This window comes from Rosa rugosa, chromosome 3, assembly GCF_958449725.1.
Source record: "Rosa rugosa chromosome 3, drRosRugo1.1, whole genome shotgun sequence".
NCBI classification, from domain to species: domain Eukaryota; kingdom Viridiplantae; phylum Streptophyta; class Magnoliopsida; order Rosales; family Rosaceae; genus Rosa; species Rosa rugosa.
Window position 1 is genome coordinate 54,673,437 of NC_084822.1, and position 22,422 is coordinate 54,695,858.

Sequence of the window (22,422 nt, forward strand, 5' to 3'; positions counted from 1 at the left end):
CAAGTGAATGATGGCCTCAATTATTGATTCAAGGCCGATCAAGAATACGACTTAAGGACAGATTAAAACACATAGATCCATGCAGGATATCAGATATATCAGTAAGATTGATTTGATTAAAGTCCTGAAGAACAGAAGAAGATTAAGCAGCATGAAAGCGAAGAGGGTGCGTAGCTACCTAAAAGGAATACTAGACACAAAATTTTCATTAGGGCTGATATGGATCATATGCGAAAGATTCAAGTCTAGACCATATGTGGTGGATCTATTCTATATATAAATTAAGAACGTGCCACATTATATATCTTAGAAAGTTTGATTACTGGGTCAAGTTGCCTTGGCAAAAAGCAGAGATATATTCAATTATGGGTGATTTATATGGACTTTTTGTTTTTCAACTCGATCTGTTAGGCTGTTAGCAACTTAGCAATAAGCATATACGATCAAGCAGGTTATAAATTTGAGGAGCAGACAGAGTTCTTGGGTCATGGAAGCACTTCCTCTACTTAACAGTTCTTTAATCATGTATACACATACATATATATAATGAGTCTTCATTTGGATCTTCATTTGAATAATTAAGGAGATATAATTATATATGGAGAGGGCCCGATCTCCCTAATAATATTTTACCAAATAATTCTTGGTACTAATCCATCCCAAATTCACATCCCGTGAAAAATATATACAGTGGTTCTTGTTCAGAGCTGTATTGCTGACACAATCATATAGCCTGTTGGGTTGTTGGTTTAGTACAAAACGCGCGTCCAGATTAATCAATCAGTTCAGTTAGAACTTATACATTAGTCGTGCCACGTGTATTTGAAATCTGGTGCAAATTATTTGTGCAGCTAAATGAGATTAGTTAACAAAATCACTTCTCCTCCCTAATTATACTGTAGTTTTGTTGTTTTAATCTTCAAGGTTCAAATCGATTGGGTAGACAGCACTGGGTTTGATGCATACAGCTAGAAACCAAAACATGTCCTATTGCCTTAGCTAGCCCGCCATATATGACAGTCGAAAAGACATCAACTTTTATGATTATTTATAATAATGGGGTTCCCATGAACAGTGCTTACAAATACTCTGATATATGTATATAGTTAATCTAATTGATTCAGTAGATTAATATTCTCCACGGTTTGTTAATTCCATCTGATTTTTCTGCATGAGATTTCATCTATAGTCCAATTTTAATTAATTAAGAAGTCCCAACGTATTACACTTTACAAGGCATAACCAGAGGGTACAAAGAAAAAGACCGGGCGGTGTACATGTCAATGTCCAATCGATCTCATCGTTCTTTTATATTAGCTAGTAAGTGCTTAATTATATAGAACGTACAATTCTTGGACATTACAGATTCAACTTTCTTTCATCACCTCGTGGAAATTTAATAATATGGATATTTGATTTCCATGCTCGCATGCCATGCATGATGGAATTAATCAGAATCAAATTAATCTACCGATATTATTTAGCTTTGAAATTAAATCGTATGGACTACTCTATAATCCTCCACTGCATGATTGTTTCCTTCTTTTCTTTATAGGAGAAATCGACAAGAGATTATTAAGGCCTGAGAAATAAAGAAGCATTACAAGTAAGAAGGAAACAGCACTGATGAACTATAGTTGATCGACGTTTGCCCGACCAGACCATGAGTTCTCAATCGATCCGTTTCATACTTCGGCAGTCTCAAAATCTAAATTCAATTCCGCCCCAATAGCCATGGCTCATAAAAATTACTCTAAATCATATCGCTAATCAATACAAATTACTTGTAATATACTGCTGCAAAATCCATTGAAGTTCAAGACTGAATAAGATATACACCGGGTGAGTACGTATTACTTTCGCATGATTTAAGTATATAAATACACATATGCACCCTAACTATCTTCCTTATTTGATCACTCTATATGTCAACGTTGATTTTGAATATGAGGTTCCCATGCATGTTCATAATGACTTTCTTCCTCCGTAATTACGCTATAGAAAACCAATCATGCACGACGTTAGAATTACCAATTTCAACATTTAACTGATCACATCGTAGAGGATATATACGTACCTTTTATTTCAGAACGAGCCATAATCTCAAACCTCGTATCACTCATATTTTGGATCTTTCTCACAACTTAGGCTTGGGTTTTCACTCAATTTTTCGAGAGCGATAGATGACCTCAAGGCATAGACAATCAGCACCATACATGACATATTAACTCTTTGTTTTCTGGATACATATCCAAAATAAGAAAATCGAACTCTCAATTTTATCTAACAATATAAATATTTACCCAAAAACATAAAACTTTCAAAGCCAATATCATTTTTTTTTTTTTTGATCAAAACAAAGCCAATATCATTAAATAGATATATAGATATAATCGGATAAACATTAAATATATATATATAATCTTGGACATTATGACACACCTAAAAATCTCATTAATTTCGCATATAGCATAAAAAAAGAAAGATAGCTAGACCTAACCCACCCCAAAGAAATGAAATTGAGAGACCACAATTTTAAACCTAAAACAAAACGCGCTCCCTTCTAACCTATTCGGCGCAAAGATAAAACAATGTGCTAGGGTTAGATACTCTCATTCCCCACAAACAAAAATCTAGGGTTTCCATCTCCAACCCACTCACACTCTCCACACCCGCGCTTGACCCCCACGCACCAATCTCACCCCACTAATGTGCGAAGGCATCTCCGGCCCTCTTTGACACGACAGGTATAAATAAACTAAGCACCCCCCCCAAACAGAGCGTGAACCCAACGCGTGCGGGAACAGTAACCTTTTCACCGTTTGCTCTACGCCTAGGGTTTCCTTTTTCTTTTGGATTGCGATAAGAGGCGCACCATGCCGCCACGTGTAGGGGATCCATTGGCGGGTGACGCATTTTTCCGCAGTAAAATTTAATATTTATGTATGTGTGTATGGATGATGGCCATGTATGGATGCTTTTGAGAGTGGCATCAAAAACCCAAAACAAAAAAAGATTAAAACTCTCTCTCTCTCTCTCTCTCTTTCTTCTCCTCACTCTCTCTCTCTCTCTCTCTCTCTAAAACAATCGAAAAATCCTTTCTTCTCTCTCTAGGGTTTTGCGAAAATTCGCACTCCAATTCCACTCGGTCAGCTGCGAATCTCGGGTCGCAGCTCGGGGTCGGGTCTTGGCGCTCCGGCGGGCTATGTGTTAGTATCATTTTCTCGGCGCGCCGTGCAGGATCGGTGGAGCGAGCTAAAACGAGGTCGTTTCGGGTCGTCGTCGATCGAATCGAGGTCGGTTTTTATGTGGTGTTTTGTATTCGGGTTTTGATTCGATGATTTGAGTCGGGTTTTAGATTGTTGAGTTTTAGCTGAGGGGTGTTTCAGCTGGATTTCAATTAAAATATTGAGCTCCATCTACTGTGTATAGTACGTCAAGTTTGGGCCTTGCTTTTCGTTTCTTATCTGGGTTCGGTTCTATGGGTCAATACTAATATCTGCTTGCCGTTTTGAGTGATCTTTAGGTCGTTTTGATGCGGTGGGTTAATTATTTAGTGACTGTGAATTAATTTATAAGTCAAAAAAACAAATTAGTGAACCCTAAATTTTTGAGGATTGGGTTTGCATGGTTTGTGTAATCAGATTTGGAGTGTCGGAGTTGGGTTTGTGGATTTGTTTCATTTCCTGGAGAACACTAGATTTTTTTGTTGTTGTGGGCTCCTCTAGAAACAAAACCCTAACATGTGGCTTTCTCTTATTGGTCCTACTATGTGAATAAAGTTGGCATCTTTAATGGGTGAGTTAAGATGCCAGAATAAGTTTGTTGTTTGTAATGCATCGATTTAGTTACTGGTGACCTGCCTTTATGTAGAGTTGATGGAAAGCTAGGGTTTTAAATTTCATTTCTTTAGTTAAATATGCTTGTAAATCATAGAAGGTTGGTATTTTATGTGCAATATCACCATCTGAGGAGGTGTTTTACCTTGTTATTTATTTGTATAACACTTAAGGCAGTGAATGATTTGCTGAGCTTGTGATTTCTTGCTGGTTGACGATAAACCCTAATGCTTTTCTTTAGGACTTGAAGCAAGATTTATGACATGATTTAGAGTGCTTAGGTTCTTTCTTACTTGTTAATTGATTTTTCCCTCAAGTATATTGTTTAACTAGCATGTGATAATGATATTACTCAACTAATTTCTTACTTGTGTGAACATAGGAAGTATTATATATGTTGAGAACATTGAGGGCTTGTTAGATGCTATAACATGGAGAAGGATATTTCGACGGATGATAATCTTATTAAGAGGAGTGATCCTATTATTGCTTCCAAGGCTGTGGGGTCTTTTGTAAAGATTGATTCTATATCCATAGATCTTGATGATGCAAATGATGACAACAGACATGCGGGGAAGTGTGAGCATTTCTCCATACGGTAAGCCTTGGAGCCCTTGTTGCACACTCTTACCACTGATTATATGCCTTTAATTGGAATAGCTGTGACTTCTATATCAATGTGTATGCCTTTCATCAGTACCTATTTATACTGACATAGATTTGATTGGGGAAAAATGAGATGTACCAGATGCATATTGCATGTCAAATACAATTTTCATGTATATCAAGTATTATAATTGCAAGTATAAGCTATATTTCATGAATATTTAGCATCTTTAGTACCTATATAACTTTTCATTGATGGAAATCTCTCTGTTGTATTGTGAATTCAGTGGTTACGTATCTGAAGTTCGAAAAAAGAACTGGAAGATATGTTGGCCATTTGCTTTAGACGGCGATTTGGACAAGTCGGATCAGGAGAAAACAGCTATGCTTCCTCCTTTGGATGCTCCAAAATTCAGATCGTGGTGTTGCCAGAATTGTCTGCGTGAAATTGGTTCTAAAGGTCATGGTACAGACCTTAATTGTCATGTTGGATCTAATTCCAAGTGCACTGGTGCTCAGATGCCACCCGCATCTAATTCCAAGTGCACTGGTGCTCAGATGCCACCCGCCACTGATACTGCATTGCTTCAGTCAGATTATCAACAAGGTCCGAAGTCAAAAACCGTTGAGGAAAAACAATTTCATGCTTATACTTATACTATTGTGGATGGCAGTGAGACACATCCTTCCTCACGTATCGATAAGAAAAAAAGGAATGGTGAAGTTTCACCCACAACCATCATAGGTATACTTAAAGTTCAAGCTTACTTTAATTTGATTCTTTTGGTGTATTAGTCTTTTGTTTTTTTTTTTTTTTTTTAAATTTTCATTTTTGGGTTTCATTCAGCGAATGAGAATGCCCTAGCAAATTGGGTGAGTCATGAAATGCCCAGATTCAATTCTGCGGAGACAGAAGTTAACACTAGTAGGATGCAGGAGAGACATAACCATGTCACAGGTGAATTTTTTTATTGATTTGTTTTATTTTATTTTTTTTATTTTGGTTGACAATTTTACCTTTTACTTCTGGGAAATTAGATTTGCATAGAAGTGTATAGCTACTTGCACATTACCTTCTATGGTTTTTCACGACTATTATGTCTTGCAAAACAGAAAAATTGGGTTGCAATGGATCTGTCAGAGTCTATAAGCCAGGATGTGAAAGTCATGAAGATGCCAGCCTTGAGCTTGAGATTACAAAAAACAATTGCTGGATAAGGAATTCCACTCAGAATGGTGAAACTGAGTACCATTCATTTGCAGCCAACAAACAGGAGTCAATAAATGCTTCTGGACTATGTAATGGTAGGATGGTTGGCGAGGCAGGCAATCCTATCAAGGTTCAGACCAATGTTTGTCGTCCTCTGATTTTAGATGAGTGTGATTATGCATCATCTGAAAATCATGAAAAGTCCAGTGGTTTTCATCGTAAGAAAAGTCGAAAGGTGCGTTTGTTGACTGAATTGTTGTGTAATAAAGAGGATGCAAAGACCGATTACACCAGGACAGAAGATTCTCCTTCCAATATGATCAATAATACATCTGAGATAGGATCTGTTTCCCAAGGTCAGGTGTCTCTCCAAGAAAATGTTAGAGTGGGTTCAGGTGAGAATAAAAAAAGGAAGTTGTCGGAGGAAGAAGAGAAGGGAGGCCAAGAGATGAGCCATCCAAAAATTTTGAGTAAAAAACTTAAGACTTTTAGGCGAGATGGAGAAGCTGCCAATGCAATTGCAACTACTGGATTGGAAGAAGATGCATTGGCCAGAATTTCTTTGCAGGTTGATATGAAGAATAATTGGAGTAGATATGGAAATGAAAGGATCCATACTGTTGGTAAGAAGAAAGCTAAGAAATCTCATGACTTTGATGCATGGTCGTCCTTATCACCAACTGCAGAAAATGTGCCAATAGAAGCCCAGGACAAATTTGGAAATTCAAGCAAGAATGCTGCTAATGGTGCTTCTTTTAGACCAATGTATGATCCATCAGTTAGAGAGAGTGATTTGCACTCTTCAAAGAAAGATAGAAAATCTGGTTTTGTTAAGAGGAAAGGCAAGATGCCACAATCTGATACTGGGCCGGTTTTTCTATCAAATACAAGGAAAGATGCAGAAATCAAGGCAAATGGGCAAGGAACTGTTAGATTTCATCCGGCAGAAGATGCATCTACTGAGAAAGGGCTGGATCTTTCTCTCAACAGCTATTTGGCTACCCAAAGATATGACGGAAAATGTCTTCCTCAACAAGAAGATGGATTTCCTTCCTTGTCAACTTGGAAAGATAGCACTTGCAAACTAGATGAGTTCATGAGGAAAAATGTGGAAGTCAATTATTTGGCTAATTTAAACAAACCTTCTACATCTATGGCAAATCCATTATCTGAGGATGGAGTACCTGGTGAACCAAGTAAAAAAGTTTACTCCTACAGCATGCCTATTCTGAATGAGAGGCAAAATTACAGCTCCCAGGTTGAACAAGGGAGCTGTTCTTTAATGCAGCAAATGGTAAGCCTTCTTCACTTTCTACTATTATTGGGCTGGATTTTTCTGTTTTGATGACTGTATGATATATGTCCTCTGTGATGTATGCTTCTTTTTTTCTCCACGATTTATCATGGAATTGTGCCACTATATGATATTATCAATTACTTATCTGCATCAGATAGTTATCATTACATTTGTTCCCAACACAGAAACTGCTCTATATAGAATCTTCATTTATACACTGTTCATTTATGAAGTGTGGAGTTTAAGTAGTTTGTTTTTCCTACCTGAGGTTGTAACTGCTAATGGATGCTTTTCTCCTTTGCTTTTACTGGATATTCCAAAAGTAGTGAAGAACTATTGAATGTTTCCATCTGTGATCAACTTTGAACACTAATATGTGTATCTCTCTTTTTTATGCACTTCTCCTTTTTAAGTTGTTCATCTTACCGTATCAGGATATATCTCGCGGAAGCAAGAATCAGAAAATCATTGAGGTTGAGAAAAATTCAGGTGTGCCTGTTATTAGGAAGCATAGCAACCATCAAGCTGAGATGTCTGAAAAGGGTACTATAGATGACATACCAATGGAAATTGTTGAACTCATGGCGAAAAATCAGTATGAGAGATGTCTTCATGAGACTCAAAATGATAAGCATGTGTTAGAAACCCCAAGCAGAGCAAGGAATGCTCAGATGATGGAGCATACTCAAGTATATGGCATTGGGGACTTGAGAGTATTAGAGGAAACCAGTCAGAAACGAAAAGCTCAGGCAAGAAATGCAAAAAATGGCACAACAAAGAAAAATGTGGCACCTGTCCAACAGAAGTCCGTTGATTATTTTCCTTATATCAATGGAAACCATTTTGGCATGAACCGTCTTGATCAAATGCATTGCACTGCAGGGTTTGGTCCATTCAGTCAGTCTCAAAAGAAGCCTTCACCACGAGGCCAATTTCCTGCTGCTGGCAACAGCAAATGTAGTTGTGCTCAAAGTTGCAAATGGGATGGAAATATGATGGGGCACAGGTTCTCGAATTCAAACTTGCAGAGCTTTGCAGCATGCAACACATGCCAGTCTGTTCCGCAATCAAAGGAAGAAGCAGCTCATCTTTGGTCACCTGTAATATCAGCTCACATGCCCTTTGCTTATAAGAATCCTCAGAAGGGTCCAGCCCAGTCATCTAATGTCAAAATGGTTTCACAGTCTCCTGGCCCACTGCAGAAAGGAAATGCCATTGGGGATTGTGACCTGAGTTTGAATCTGAATGCTCCCAACTTTGAGAAGCGTAATGAAGCTGTTGGTTCTGAAACTATCAGCAGAACAAATCCAGAGTACTCGTTCACTTGCAAACGTAACGGGACTGAGCCTCATCAAAATTCATTGGGGTCATTAGATTTATATTCTAATGAAACCATACCAGCAATGCATTTGCTCAGCCTCATGGATGCAGGGATGCGGTCAGGTGCATCCTTAAATATGGGTGGAAACCCGAAATTTCCCAAGAGACCCTTTCCTAATGATCTCAACTCTAAGGGATATCCTGGGCTGGATATTGGTCTTTATAAGGCTACTGATACTGTGAATCATCCATCATCAAACTGTTATGGGAAAAATCACCTTTCTGAGAAATCTCTCGATTTGTTTCCTACCAATCCAACTTTTGGGGCATCTACATCTTCATTTGAACACTCAAAAAGTTTTGGAAGGGCTACAGACTTTATGGATCAAGTTTCGAGCTCTCAAAAGAAAGAAAAGATCCAAAGATCCCATTCACCTGCACAGAATAGAGGTCCTAGATCACAAAAATCTTTAGCTGTTGATGGTGGTTTTGGCAACAATCGTACAACTATCCCTGTTCATAGTATACCGAAAGGGTTCCTTCCTGTTTCTGGTCCTTTGATGTTTCCGCTGCACTACCACACCATTGCAAATTCAAGGAAACACAACTTGGAAACTCCTAATGCTAATGGAACCATGAAGCCTCCAAAGACTAGTTCGGAGTCTTCAATCTGCTGTATGAACAGAAATCCAGCTGATTTCAGCATGCCAGATGTAGGAAATGGGTACATGATTAGAGGTGAAGACCTAAAAGTTGGGAAGAAGATTTCTTCTGAAAAGAGGCACGGCTTATTTAAAGTGGAGCAGCAGAAGCGGCAGAGGAATACAAAACACACTGTTGAAAAGGATCGCACACGACATTGAATTTCCTGAGGAGTTCCTGATATCCATACTGTTAGTATTTTATAACCTCTTACTATCTGGAGTAGTTGAAATAAACCTCTTTCCTTGGCTATCTACTATAGGACGCATTTAAGTTTGTACACATTTTATTGATAGAATTATCAGTTGGTTAATTTGATTCATTTTTGAACAGGTGAAGTGATGGATCTCCCCAGCTACTGCACAGTGAGGTTCTTATAGGATCAGATAGCAAGTCATTTTCCGGTGCAAGCTGCAATCGGTCAGAAACTCCCAACTCCCCCAAGTCGTACTGGGCATTTTCCATGTCTGAAGCTGAGCTCTGATGACCATGCTGGGTGAAGGTCAAAGACCTGTACATACCTTTATATTTGTCTTGACCTTCTGCAAGTGTTCTTGATTTTATTTTGAATATGTTGTTTGTATGTTGGTGTCAAACTGTCAGCAGCTGTTGTTACACCCCAGAACCCATTCCTGGTCAGGAAGTGGGGTAGAAGGACTGAACAAGGCATTAGCTATAGACTATAGCTATATTTTGAATATGTAGTTTTTGAGGAATCCAAGGGGGTAACTGTAAGTTATTCTCATGGATAATACTGTTGTAATTTATATAGCCCCTAAACACATTGTACACAGACAATGTATCCCTGTTATGCGAGTGATTTGATAATAAGAATTTAGTATCATTACATATTTACATTGTGGAGCAAGAACGTATTTTTTACTGTGATTCCTCTCAGGTCATTAAACTACGTACTTGACATTCATCGGTACAGTATATCATATCAAGCAATTCAGCAGTTGACAGAGAATAATGTAATCGGCAGTTACCTTTTATCTCTTTTCACTCTCTATCCAGACAGTAAGGACTAGCTTCCTAACTGCAAAAGATAGAAACTTCAGCAACTGACTCGCAGTAAAGGAATTATGCAGTAAAGGAATTATGAGATATAATTTTCCCATATCTGATATGATTTGTGCAATTGCAGAATTCCTTATCTATTTTCTTTTTACTTTGTACGTTTGGTACCAGATAGTGAAAGATTTGATTGATTCCCACACCTAAAGTAAATACAAGTTGCAACTACTTTTTTACCCCAAAGTTTAACCTCTAGATGAAGCTGCCGGTGACCAGTGAATTCCGGGAAATGCTCATTTACCCAATTTTAGCTTAAAATTTGCCCACTTGCTCCACTAACTGTTTTTTAACCCCGTTTACCCAAAACACTCTAAGGGATTATTTCCCTAATACCCAATTAATTCTTTTTTATTAATTTTTGGGACTTTTTTGCCCTCTCCTTCAATCTCTCTCTCTCTCTCTCTCTCTCTCTCTCTCTCTCTCTCTCTCTCTCTCTCTCTCTCTCTCTCTCTCTCTCTCTCTCCAGACGACGTCGGATCTCTCTCTCCCTCCCTCCATCCTTCCAGCAGGTCGCCCACGACGCCGACTCTCGCCATCGCCGCGCCGAAACTCGTCGTCGTGCTCTCCGCGGCCAGGCTCGACGCCAAGCCGACGGTCCTCGTCGCTGAGAAGCTTGGCGAGGCCGGGTTTGACCTTCTAAAGGAATCGAAGACCGCCAGTAGAATCGGGTACGTCTTCGATTTGCTTCTGTCTCTCTCGCCGGCGACTGATCATCACAGAAATCGCAACTTGATTGTATCTCCGGTCCCGGGCTGCAACCGTAGTCGTTGCAATCGGAGTCAAATCAGTGAAGACAAATGGTCAACCGGAATTGTTGCAAAATGACTGGAATTGTGGGCAAAATCGTCAACCGGAGTCAAGATTATTGGGGGGCAATAATGTGTCTTAATTGTTGTAAAGTCTCTATAATTGTGTTTAGTGATATTTTCCTTTGTGTTTAAAGACTGCTTCTAATGTGTTTTGGTATTTCTGATATATTATTGGGGGGCAATAATCTGTTTATTGCGGGACAATAATATATTTGTTTTGTTATTTTTTGGAGGAATATGGGTGATCCTTTTGTTGTTAGGTGCATTTATTCTTGTTAAGAGGCCACCCGGGACGGGAGGCCTAGGGTGAAGCGGTTCAAGTGAAGGGGAGAGTGTGAAAAAAAAGCCAATTCGTTGTGGTCTTAAATTCACCAAGTATTGAATTTGAATACCTGTACTTTTGTAAACTAATTTAAAACCAAACTGAGTTACTTCTGACCATCTATAAAAAAATTATTGGGGGGCAATAAGATTTTTATGACCCCCCAATAAACCTAATTATTTTGGTTAATGAATCTAGCAGCATTTTGTTGAAATGACCTGTAATAAATGAACCACAGTTAAGACATTATTGCGGGGCAATAATTTGCCTATTGCCTCCCAATAGACCACCCCAAAAATCATCAGTTTCTATCATTGACAGATTATTGTACTTTAATAAACTCAAAACAACATAAGACTTATCAAAACTCTAATTTCAGTGATTAATTAACCACAGTTAAGAAATTATTTGGGGGGGGGGGGGCAATAATCTGTCTATTGCCCCCCAATAGACCACAGTTTTGACGTCGTCCGAGACTTGCAAGCGAAGCCTAGACCCGATTCCGGCGTGGAGCTTCGGAGCTTCCCGGACATCTGACAAACAAAACCGGCAAAGCCCAGACCCGATTCCGGCGTGGAGAGCTTCCCGGACATCTGACGAACAAAACCGGCGAAGCCCAGACCCGATTTCGGCGTGGAGAGCTTCCCGGACATCTGACGAACAAAACCGGCGAAGCCTAGAGGGGTTGGGATCGTGGAGTTGGATGGCGTCATCCTCTGGTGGTCCGACGGTGGGACAGAGCGGCGGCGGTGGAGGCTGACATCGACGGTGGAGTGGTGGGCGTGGTGGCTTAGAGAGAGAGAGAGAGAGAAAGAGAGCCTGAGACGAGGTTAGAGAAAGAGAGAGAGAAATCGATGAGGGAGAGGAGAGAGAGATATGAGTGTAATTTGTTAATTAAAATGAGGGCAATACTGTCAAACACTGTTAGATTGGATAAATGGGGTTAAAAAACTCTTGGTGGAGTAAGTGGACAATTTTTGGCCAAAAATTGGATAAGTGGTCACGACCCCGTTTGCCAATTTATACCGGTCTACTCCAATGACCTCAGATCCATGACGATAATCTTGGTTTTGCCTTGTCAGTGCTTCCTGTTATGGTATATTGATAGAGTATCTTAGGCCAGTACGTATATCTAAATTTTGGGGACATATACATTATACATTTTACTTACTATCTATATGGGTTTCAAATTAATGATTACATGAATTCTTTTTTTTTTTGAAATGATGATTACATGAATTCTTAATGAACACAAATTAGGTTGCTTCCTATGTATTAGTACCTCCGGCTAGGTTTTCAAAGTTGTTTACTTGTACATGTGTTTTCCTCTTTATTTGTTTATAGTAGTATGCAGTGGATCCAGTGCTTATAAACTAATGTAAGATGTCTCATCCAAAAAAAAAAAAAAAAAAGTAATGCATTTGAAATTAAATTGGTCGAACCCAACCTGACAAAAGATAAATATAGATTAATCAGAACATACAAAATAAACGATTACAAATGTTAAGAAACTGTGCACGCGAGAGCTGGTGGCTTTGATATTATCAGTTATGGGTACTCTAAAAACCCTAGCTTCAATTGCGATCTTAATTTATTGCATAAACGCCCTGTGTTAATCTTTTGCTATTAATTCTATTTTTTTCTTTCTGAAATTTAAATAATCCTTTGCTTGTTTGACATCAATGCTATTCAGCGTGCGTGCAAGTAAGATGCAACAGATCAGTTATTTATATTAATTATAGGAACAGTCCAGTATACCAATGTTCACGTAGAGGTACTTACAATTATTTATATATGAGATATATGTATGATGCAGCATATATATGTGTGTGTGTAGTGAATGTATACACAGGAATCATATGGCATATGAACTTGAGCTTGAAGCAGTACTAGTTCGATAATTTTTGTTAAGCTAGTTATGACTTATGAGTAATGTGTATGACTATATGGTGATAGCAATAATCCGATCACATGTAATTTTTAGGGGACTCAATCATAATGAGCTAGTAGGGTTAATTTGACAGATTGACCATAATATAATTGGATCATGCACAGATTTATTGAATCAAATTCACATGCTTTTGCTTTTGAACAGTCCATTATTCCAGCTTTGTGGCAGGCAGCTACATAATTATATGTTCGATCAAGAGGGATTGATCTAAATGCCATATATGCCCCACCCAATTCTAGCTGATTTCTCCATAATTCTGCTTAAATATGTAGAGCTAATTACTGTTCTAAAAAGGTTGCTATTGCCAACACCACAAATCTTATAACTAAACCCAAAGTTTTACGACCAGTTTTCACCTGATCGATCACACCCCAATTAGGTTTTGAGAAATTACTGGTCTTTTTTCAGCTTACCTGATATAAACCCAAAAAAAAAGGGGTAAAAATATGCATCTCAATTCTCAAGGCATATATATATATATATATATATATATATATATATATATATATATATATATATATATGAATGTATGTATGTATACCTAGCTAACTTATCTCTAGATTATAACCTTTAATTTCCAGCAGAATCTGCAGGCATACATACTGCTAGTTCCTTATTTTACTGGATAAAAATATCTGTAAATTCTTATCCAGTAAAAAAGTTCTTGCTAACAAGCTAAGAAGAAGTTAATTACGAGGGTTAATATATATCGCGTGGCGAATTAAAGAGAGTATGTATGAAGATGGAATAGTTCGTTGTGGGTTGCTTTTAGTGGGTCTGGCATGGTGGTCTATGAAAATGGTAATGCGTACGTCATGACTTAGAGACATCGAGATTGTGACTGATCAGCAGTGTTGTTGGGTTTTATGTGCCCACATACACTTCCTTTGAATATCAGATTGATCATCGTGGGAAAATATTTTGAAATGCATGTCCAACAATCTTTAATATATGTAGAAGTTTCTTTGTTTTGTTTGTTTTTTTTTTTTCATTTTGTTTTTATGGAAAAACGTGTGTAAGAGTTTGATTCCCATTTTGTACTTGCGGCCATATAAATCAGAGTAATCGAGTGTAATTTTATTCTATTTAGGACTTTAGGATTAACCTAAGTAGTGAATGAGGGTTTAGAAATGAGCTACATCAAAGATCAATCTATATCTTGTAATTTATAAGTTTAATAAATAAATAAAATAAAGAGTTATAATATTTTAGTTGGAAGGCGATTAAATAAAACAAGTTGATTAGAAGTATGATAAGGTAGAGGATCTTAATTAACCCTAAATCTTCTTGCTGAAGATATTCATGAATATAATAAATTTCTAAATCAAATTTCCAAATTCCAATCATTTACAGATGTTTGAGGACAAATCATAAGCCACAACAAGCCAACAATGTTCCAACTTTAGCTCCCACCCTAAATCCCATTCACATGGAACAAGCTAAAGAATTTCAATAGTAATGTACAAAACACAAGACAATGAGAAACTTCCTTTCACAAATCAGTTTTAGGACTATCTGATTCCACATTTGAGGATGGAGAATACCTACAAACTCTTGCTTCCTCATAAACAACGCCAGGTTTACAAAAATACCCTTTTCCTGGGCTACAGTGCCTGTCCTCTGAACAAATGCACATACCCTCCAAACCACACCCATCACTCTTCGCACCTTCCTTTCCAAACACAATCTCATCAGACCATTCACTTGAGAACATGTTCTGGGGGTCCAACTGTCTTTTCACACCCACAAACTTGTTGAACTTGGAGTACTTGCTCTGCACGTTCAAGAATGCCATGTTCCTGTTTTTAGCCCAATGTGGCTTTGCCCCATGCTTGAAGAAAGCCAATTGCTCCACTTCTTCCCAAACATCTTGGTCAAATCTTGGAGTTGAAGCATCATCAGCTCTATAGTAGTTGAAGTCAACCACCACAGATTCCTCAGGTTGACCAAGATATGCCTCAGAGGCCTTAATAAAACGTATCAGAAATCCGTTGTAAATGTCCACCCCACAGAAATTCTCTGGCTTGACCAGATCTCTTAGCTTCTTCACATCAAGGATGAAGTCTCGGAATTTTGGGGCCGGAAATATTGCAGTTGTCTCGTAGAAAAAGAGGCCATTGATTCTTGGATCCCAAGCACAGGAGCTGTCTTTGCCTGTTGAGTATAAACATGAACCTGATGTTTGCATTTTGCCTTGGTTACCAATTACTGGGTACCCAGTGAAGATTAGGCCATTCTTCAGACCATTGGCTACTAATTTCTTGTACCCTAAAAATGAAGAGGCTAGTATGCACTTTCCACTCAAGTTGTGCCCATTGTCCATGACTTTCTCTGCATTAGTTTCATCAACACATTATGTTACAAAACTGAATTCATGAATAGGCCAGAATTTTGTTGACAAATTTCACTTGATCAACATAACATGCCAAACTATCTTGAAAGATGTAAGCAGTAGGTGTAGTACAGAGTTTATATTGTTAGCACAACAATGTGTCAAAAAAGGACAAGAGTAACACCAATGAAAGCATGTGATCAACATTATTACCTGATGCCCTAACAGATTTGGAGACCAAAATGGGATTGGCTTGGAAGCCAAGGAAGTCGTAAACTCCATCACCGGAGACGTTCAAGGGAACTCGATTATCATATCTATAAGCAGCTGTATGCTTTGATGGGTACCAAGTAATGTCCGCAAATTCATACTTCTTTCCATGGTCCATGTACTTGTCTTCAATTTGATCATCATCAGTGAAGTCATATGATACGCTTCTTTTGAATCCCTTCTCTAGTAACAACTTCACCTATTAAAATATCAAGCATTTTATATTTATTAGGAAAATCATACGCAGATCGAAACTCACATTTCAAGTAATGAAGATAGAGAGATGAGTGTTTCAAAAAAAAAAAGATAGAGAGATGAGATAAAGTAAGTTTCTAACCTTGGATATGACACCCAACAATCCCATGGAAACTTTGGCAGCATTAAAAAGTTGATCTTTGGGTTCTAATCTAAGAATTTTCGCATACCCTTCAGATTGTTTAGCGGGAACAATTAGGCTGAGACCAACAATATGATCATGAACAGAACCTCCTTTTCCCCACCATGAGCTTCCATGTGAACCTGTGCTTATAAGCCCTCCAATACTCACCCCCTCCCAATATGGTGCAGCCACCAAACTCAATCCAGCTGCTTCAACTGTGTCAATCAATTTCCGCAGTCCTACACCACCATCAACTGTGACAGCTAAATTGGCAGCATCAATTTCGATCCCAGAATCATAACTTGATGTGCTTATTAGCAATGAATTTCCTGTACTTGTGGCAGGGCATGCCAGTTTGGGTATGGTATGTGAAAACTGGCTCACCACTTTGAGCTTGAGCTTGTTCTGGTTTGCATAGGCCACAGCTCTAAGTAGCTCATTTTCAGTCCTGGGGTACGTGACATTTGGAACATGGCAATTTTTTCTGTCGTTCCAAACACCGTAGGAGTTGAAGAGGTTGCAGCCTCCGGTTCCGTTGCATTGAATCGGAGATTGTGGCAGCATGGCGGCGACGACGGAGACGAGAAGGTGAATAGCACCGAGGAGCCACCATGAGCTGTACATAGTACTATTCCTAAAAAGTCTAGAGGAGGATTTTGGCTTCTGCATGTAGAGCTTTTCTTATAGAGAAACAAAAGCAAAAGGTAATGCTTTGAAGGGAGATGAGCCAAACGAGGGAGTTTTACTTGAATTGGACGTTAAGATGGGATGGGTCCGTTTTGGAAAAGATAACGAACATTTTCTATATTTCTTGACTTGAGATTTGTTTTCCATTGAATAATCATGGTTGAGAACATGGGGGAAATAAGAAATTTCAGGAAGCAATCAATTTCGTACACCCTCTGTATTTATGTCAGATCTAGAATTCTAGATTTTGTTCTTTTCAAAAAATTATTTCATTTTTTATTTATTTATTTAAGTTCTTTTCAATAATTGTAATCAACTCAAATGACTGATTCAAATGAAGGTGAGTTTTTTAATTTCACCCACCTCACCCTCTCTCTCTCTCACTCTCTCTCTCACTGCCAAACCTCCCCTTGCAACGATATAGTTGGTGACGGCAGATCTAGTTTGGTGTGAGATGGAGGTTGATAACATAGAGATTGAAAAAAAAAAGGAGGTGCATTGAAGAAGGAAAGAAGAAAAGAAAACATGTGCAAATAAAGATAAAAAGATAAAATCAAAAGATTAAGGATAAAAAAAAAATTATGTATGGAGGTTCAAATACTAAATTAGGAGATATTTTTTTTGAATCATTAAATAAGAGTTTCATTAGCAAAGGTCAGAAGGGCACGAATACATATCAATCAGTGTCATCACAGGGCTAGTAAGATAGTGATATGCTAGCACCACTGACTAATACAATCAATGCTCACTTATTTCAAGTGAGCCTATAAACTACACAAAAGCATAGCAAATAGGCTAAGTCTCAAACAAAAAACAAAACTTAAATTTTTTCCTTGCCCTTTTCACTAGGGCTAAGAGGCTTGGTAAGGTATTCAAAACAGGTCACCTGAGCTGCAGCAACTTTCTTAGATTTGGGGGGATTTTTAGTCTTCGACCCCAGCGGTCTCTCTCTCTTCTTTTTTGGTTTATGGACCTCCATTATCAGATATTTTGGGCACTAAAATGCTACTCGGAGCCTCAGTGAGACCAAGAGATCGGGCAATAAACTTGCTTGGAAAGCAAGGTGTCTTTAGCTTCTTCAATGGTGCATCATGTATCTCAATTTTCTTGAACAATTCAGGTAGCAGGATTTTCAATTTTTTTGGAGAAGCTTCTGAGGTTGGAGGGCGACCTCTTTTCTCTATCTTAGGCTCACTTTTGGCACGGGCAGCGCTATGCTCTTGCTGCACTATATCTGCAGTTATAGCATTCTCTTGTAGCACCACCACTTCTTCAAACTTTGTTGGAGGAGGCTATACAGGCTCAGGAACCATGATCATTACCTTTGACGGTGAAGCCACTGCAGGTTCTTCCTTGGAAGGAGACCTGATGTTCTTTTGAAGGTCGGTGACTGGAACTATTGCCAAAGAATTATCAGGTTCCTTGGAGAGCAGTTTCTCACGCAGAATGACTGGTTTGCATGGAGTCGTGCTATTATGGAACAAGACCCGATTGACCGATGGTAACGCCAGTGTTTGCACTCCATGAAAACGAAAGGTGAAGGAATTATGTCCTAAAACAATCATTTTGATGTAATTATTATTGTAATTATTATTAATCAAAAGGGCAAGTTTATTGTTCATTGCTTATATTTAATATTTGATTGAACAATGTCCAAGGAATATGAGTTAAAGAGAAAGTAATCTAAAGAGTTAGATGTGTGAGACCTTTACTCTTTCACACTCTTATCCTAAAAGGTTCCTAGTCATAGGATTATCACTTGGACATTGATAATCCGGAAAGACTAGCACATACTATGTATGCTCAATATGGAGGATGATATGTCTCTTGTCATTTGTGTAGAGACACTAATACAAGTATGTGGGTGCTCTTAACTTAAAGAGTACACTGAACGCGATCATTAGAGTTCTTGTATGGAGTCTTACTTACATGTCAAACTTGAACTCTAAATTGCAATAATACAAATTAGTCCTTTGACCTGAGACACCATAGTTGTCTTATGAGTGAATGGATTATCTCTTGATGATGCAATAACATTGTGTCCCTTAATGGATATAATAGATGCATTCATTGGTATAATCAATTCGGTCATGGAGACATGTGAGTGTACAATAAGGAATCTCTATCCTTAAGTAAATAAGGTGTATGTTCAAAGATGTGATTCAATGAGTCTTTGGCCAAAGCATTGAATGAGATTAAAAAGGAGTTTTTAATCACATTCTAAGAATCACATAAGAATGAAAATCACATTAGGGGATTGACATATCAATTCCATACCCCGATGATGTGATTTAGAACATAGTGTTAGAGAAGGACCGTATTGTATTGTAATTCCAATTGAATAGGTTCTTTGTCATTCTACATTAACTAGGGTAGTCATGATATGTTGCAAGACGTCACTCATGACTTGTGAAGTCCCCGAGGATTAATAAACATTTATAATCCTAATAACAAGGGAGAATCAAAAATGGAGTTTTTGATTCGTAAACAAAATAGAATGGTTTCTATAAACTTCACTGCCTTGTTAATTAGAACCTAAGAGATCGCACACCATATAAGTGGATCATTGAGATTGTATATGAAGAAGATTAAACAAGAGTTGGTTATGACCAAATAATTAATTAGATTTATTATTTGGACATAATTAGGTTTTTCGGGTAAAACCGAACCTATTGGGCCTAAACGATTGTCGGGCTTTTCGTGTGGACTTGGGCTTCACTAAATGAGATTTAAATGAAAGCCCAAGACACATTTTTAGTGCCCAATAACAAGTATGGACCAGCCAAAATATTGGCTTTATGAAAGTCAATATTTTCTTTTAGTAATTGGAGTTATTTCCTATTATATAAAAGTGAAAGCATGGACAAAGAGAATAAGTGTGTCTCCACACTATTATTTTCAGATTTGAGAGAGAGAGAGAGAAAGAGTTCTCTCTTGGTCCATTTTTTCACAAAATTAAAGGAAAGAAGAACACTTGCATAATTTCTTCTTTTCTTTCATCTTTCTTCATCTCTTGATTCACTTGGTGAAGATCCTTAGAGGCCATATCCTTTTGTGGCTTTACTTGTTACATCAAAGAGAAGATTACAAGCACAAGAAGGAGTACAAGAAGGAGTTCTTAATCCAAGGTGCTTCAAGGTGGAGGAAACACACACGAGGAGAGATCAAGGAGAGGAACTTTGGTGGTTCACTTGGATCGGATTAAAATCACGCTCCAAGGGTGAGTAGAACATAAACTCCCTCTTTGTTCTTCCTTACTATGCATGCTATGTTTATATACATATCACAATAAGCCAAGATCATGGGTTAAAGGAATGGATTTTATGTTTAGTTAGTAGTTTAATGGTTAAACTACTTCCGCACTAATTAAAAAGTTTTGAAATCCATCCATTCCTTCAATTGGTATCAGAGCCATTGGCTTAATTTTGATATGTTATAAACATGGCTAAGTATGTTGGTTGATGTGATTTTCTTAAGCTTAGAGTAATATGTAATTTAGATCATAAAATTTGCTTTATCATAAAAGTTATGAAGCATGTGATGTAAGGTAGATTTTATGATAGCTAGAAAAAGTTTTCTGGAAATTACATGTAAGAAGTGGTTTAAGTTTTATGAAACTTTGATGCATATGAGATATGTATTAAGGGATTCTATATGTTTCTTAATTAAGGTGTTAATCTTAGAAACATGTTAGATTATATATGCTTTAGGGTATGCATGATTTTTGGCTTCAAAGATGAAGTAAACAAGTGTTCAATGGAAGAACATAAAGCTGAAATTTTATTTCCAGCTTTGGAACATGTCTAATCTAGTTATGAACTAGCTAATTTTTCATGGTGTTTGTTTTTCACTTTTGATCCATAAATTCATGAATTCAAATTTACCTAATAGTTAATGATGACATAAAATCATTTCCATGTTTCCCTCACCAAAAGGTTGGTAGAGTTAGTCATCTTTACTATTAGTTTCTCTAAATTACTCACCAAAAGTTGGAATGAGATAAAAGACATGTCTCCCTAAATCACTCACCAAAGGTTGGTGAATCATGATGTAAAACATCATCCCCTAAAACACTCACCAAAAGTTGGTGATGCATGATGTAAAACATCATTCCCTAAATCACTCATCAAAAGTGATGTGAGACATCATCCCCTAAATTACTCACCAAAAGTTAGTGTTGCATGATGTAAGACATCATCCCCTAAATCACTCAATTAATTTACTTGCATTAAATTAAAGTAATTTAGTGGTTAATTTATTTTGAATAAGTTAATTATGCTTGTTTAATTAACCTTATTAATCTTGGTTAATTAAAGGATGATTATGGACTATGGCCTAATATAATTGAGCATGAGATTGGCCGACTATTCATTTTGAATGAATGTGGTTATGTAATTAAAGTAGTTAATTCCTTTGGGCTATGTAATTAAAGTAGTTAATTCATTTGGTTGTGTAACTAAGTAGCTTATTTAATTTATTCAAGTTTAATTAAATTAAATGGGAGAGCTTGTATGCCCCTCATCCACTCTTGTAATCGAAGATGGAGGCACATGAGGATGATCCAAAGAAGAAGTTTGAAGTCATCAAGCCTTGAAAGGAGTTCAAGTGCAAAGTGTAATAGCTTAGCTTAGTTATTTAATTCTCGTAATCGTTACGCGTAATTAAAATCAACCACCCAAACATAACCTTGATCCAACATATTGGCTCATGTTGGATCAAACAACAAGTCCATAATCATCCTATGTGACCTATTATAATTGCATGTTCATTGCACTTGATCAAGTAATTTTATATTTCCCATGATTCCATTTGAAAAATGTTTTTGATGAAATCAAATTGTTTTCTGAAAACAATTAGTGGGAGTATTTTATTATAGATCAAGTATAATGAATGTGTGATTGCATTAGGATCAAAGCAAATGCAATGTGATTGTTATTAATGAGATTATTAAAGATGAGACCTTAAAATTCCCTCAAAGTGATATTAAGTTGAAAAACGAAGAAGTCATTATGAATGCTTCTTTGTGGCCTTCCAACATTGTAATCTCCTAGTAGATGTTCTTGCATGTGAATATCATTCCGAACGGAGGTATTTCTTGCTAGGAGCATTAAAGAGAGGTTATTCAACATTTGATGTTGTAAGGTAGGGACAAATCTTGGTCAATATTCTATTATGATGAGATTTAATTTTTGATCTCTATACTTACATGAGATGTTGGGTATAGCTTAACTAGAGTAATTTATCAATATCCTATTATGGTGAGACTTAATTACTTTAGAGGCCAAAGTTATGGATATTCACATTTGATGTGATTGGATAAGAGTATCCTCTCATGGAAATTAAGTTGACTTATAGTTCTATTATGATGCGGTTGGCTTAATGAAAATGAGTCTTCCATACTCACTAAGAGTTTTAATTTATACTCTCGAATTCCTTTGAGGGATTTGGAATTTGTTAAAATAGTGAGAGGGTGCCATTTGATTCTTAAGACCCGAGTCACTTGGTTTTAAAATCAATCTCACTTCTTTTATTTTATGTTATGTAGACTGCAATATGTCAGGACATCCTATCACCAAAATTCTCAATGAAAATCGTCTTGAGGGCCCAAACTTCAATGACTG

At 37.4% G+C, this 22,422-nt stretch overlaps 2 protein-coding genes across 3 annotated transcripts; one reads left to right on the forward strand and one right to left on the reverse strand.

Moving 5' to 3' along the window:
- The first annotated feature begins 2,995 nt into the window (after positions 1–2,995).
- On the forward strand, positions 2,996–9,829 carry LOC133736212 (protein EMBRYONIC FLOWER 1). 2 transcript variants are annotated; one of them, XM_062163659.1, is made up of 8 exons: positions 2,996–3,296; positions 4,222–4,437; positions 4,733–4,936; positions 4,976–5,190; positions 5,293–5,403; positions 5,559–6,949; positions 7,387–9,165; positions 9,308–9,829. In XM_062163659.1, exons 2-7 carry the CDS (start codon positions 4,271–4,273, stop codon positions 9,133–9,135), a joined length of 3,837 nt encoding a protein of 1,278 aa, XP_062019643.1. In that variant the 5' UTR covers positions 2,996–3,296; positions 4,222–4,270; the 3' UTR covers positions 9,136–9,165; positions 9,308–9,829. The 2 variants fall into 2 exon arrangements, with proteins under 2 accessions (XP_062019643.1, XP_062019642.1); XM_062163658.1 differs by having other exon boundaries at positions 2,997–3,296; positions 4,733–5,190.
- A 4,613-nt stretch (positions 9,830–14,442) lies between these two features.
- Positions 14,443–16,877, reverse strand: LOC133738640 (L-gulonolactone oxidase 3). Its single transcript, XM_062166217.1, has 3 exons — positions 16,073–16,877; positions 15,679–15,934; positions 14,443–15,464 (listed from the first exon to the last, which is right to left on the reverse strand). Exons 1-3 carry the CDS (start codon positions 16,781–16,783, stop codon positions 14,626–14,628), a joined length of 1,806 nt encoding a protein of 601 aa, XP_062022201.1. The 5' UTR covers positions 16,784–16,877; the 3' UTR covers positions 14,443–14,625.
- Between the last annotated feature and the right edge of the window lie 5,545 nt (positions 16,878–22,422).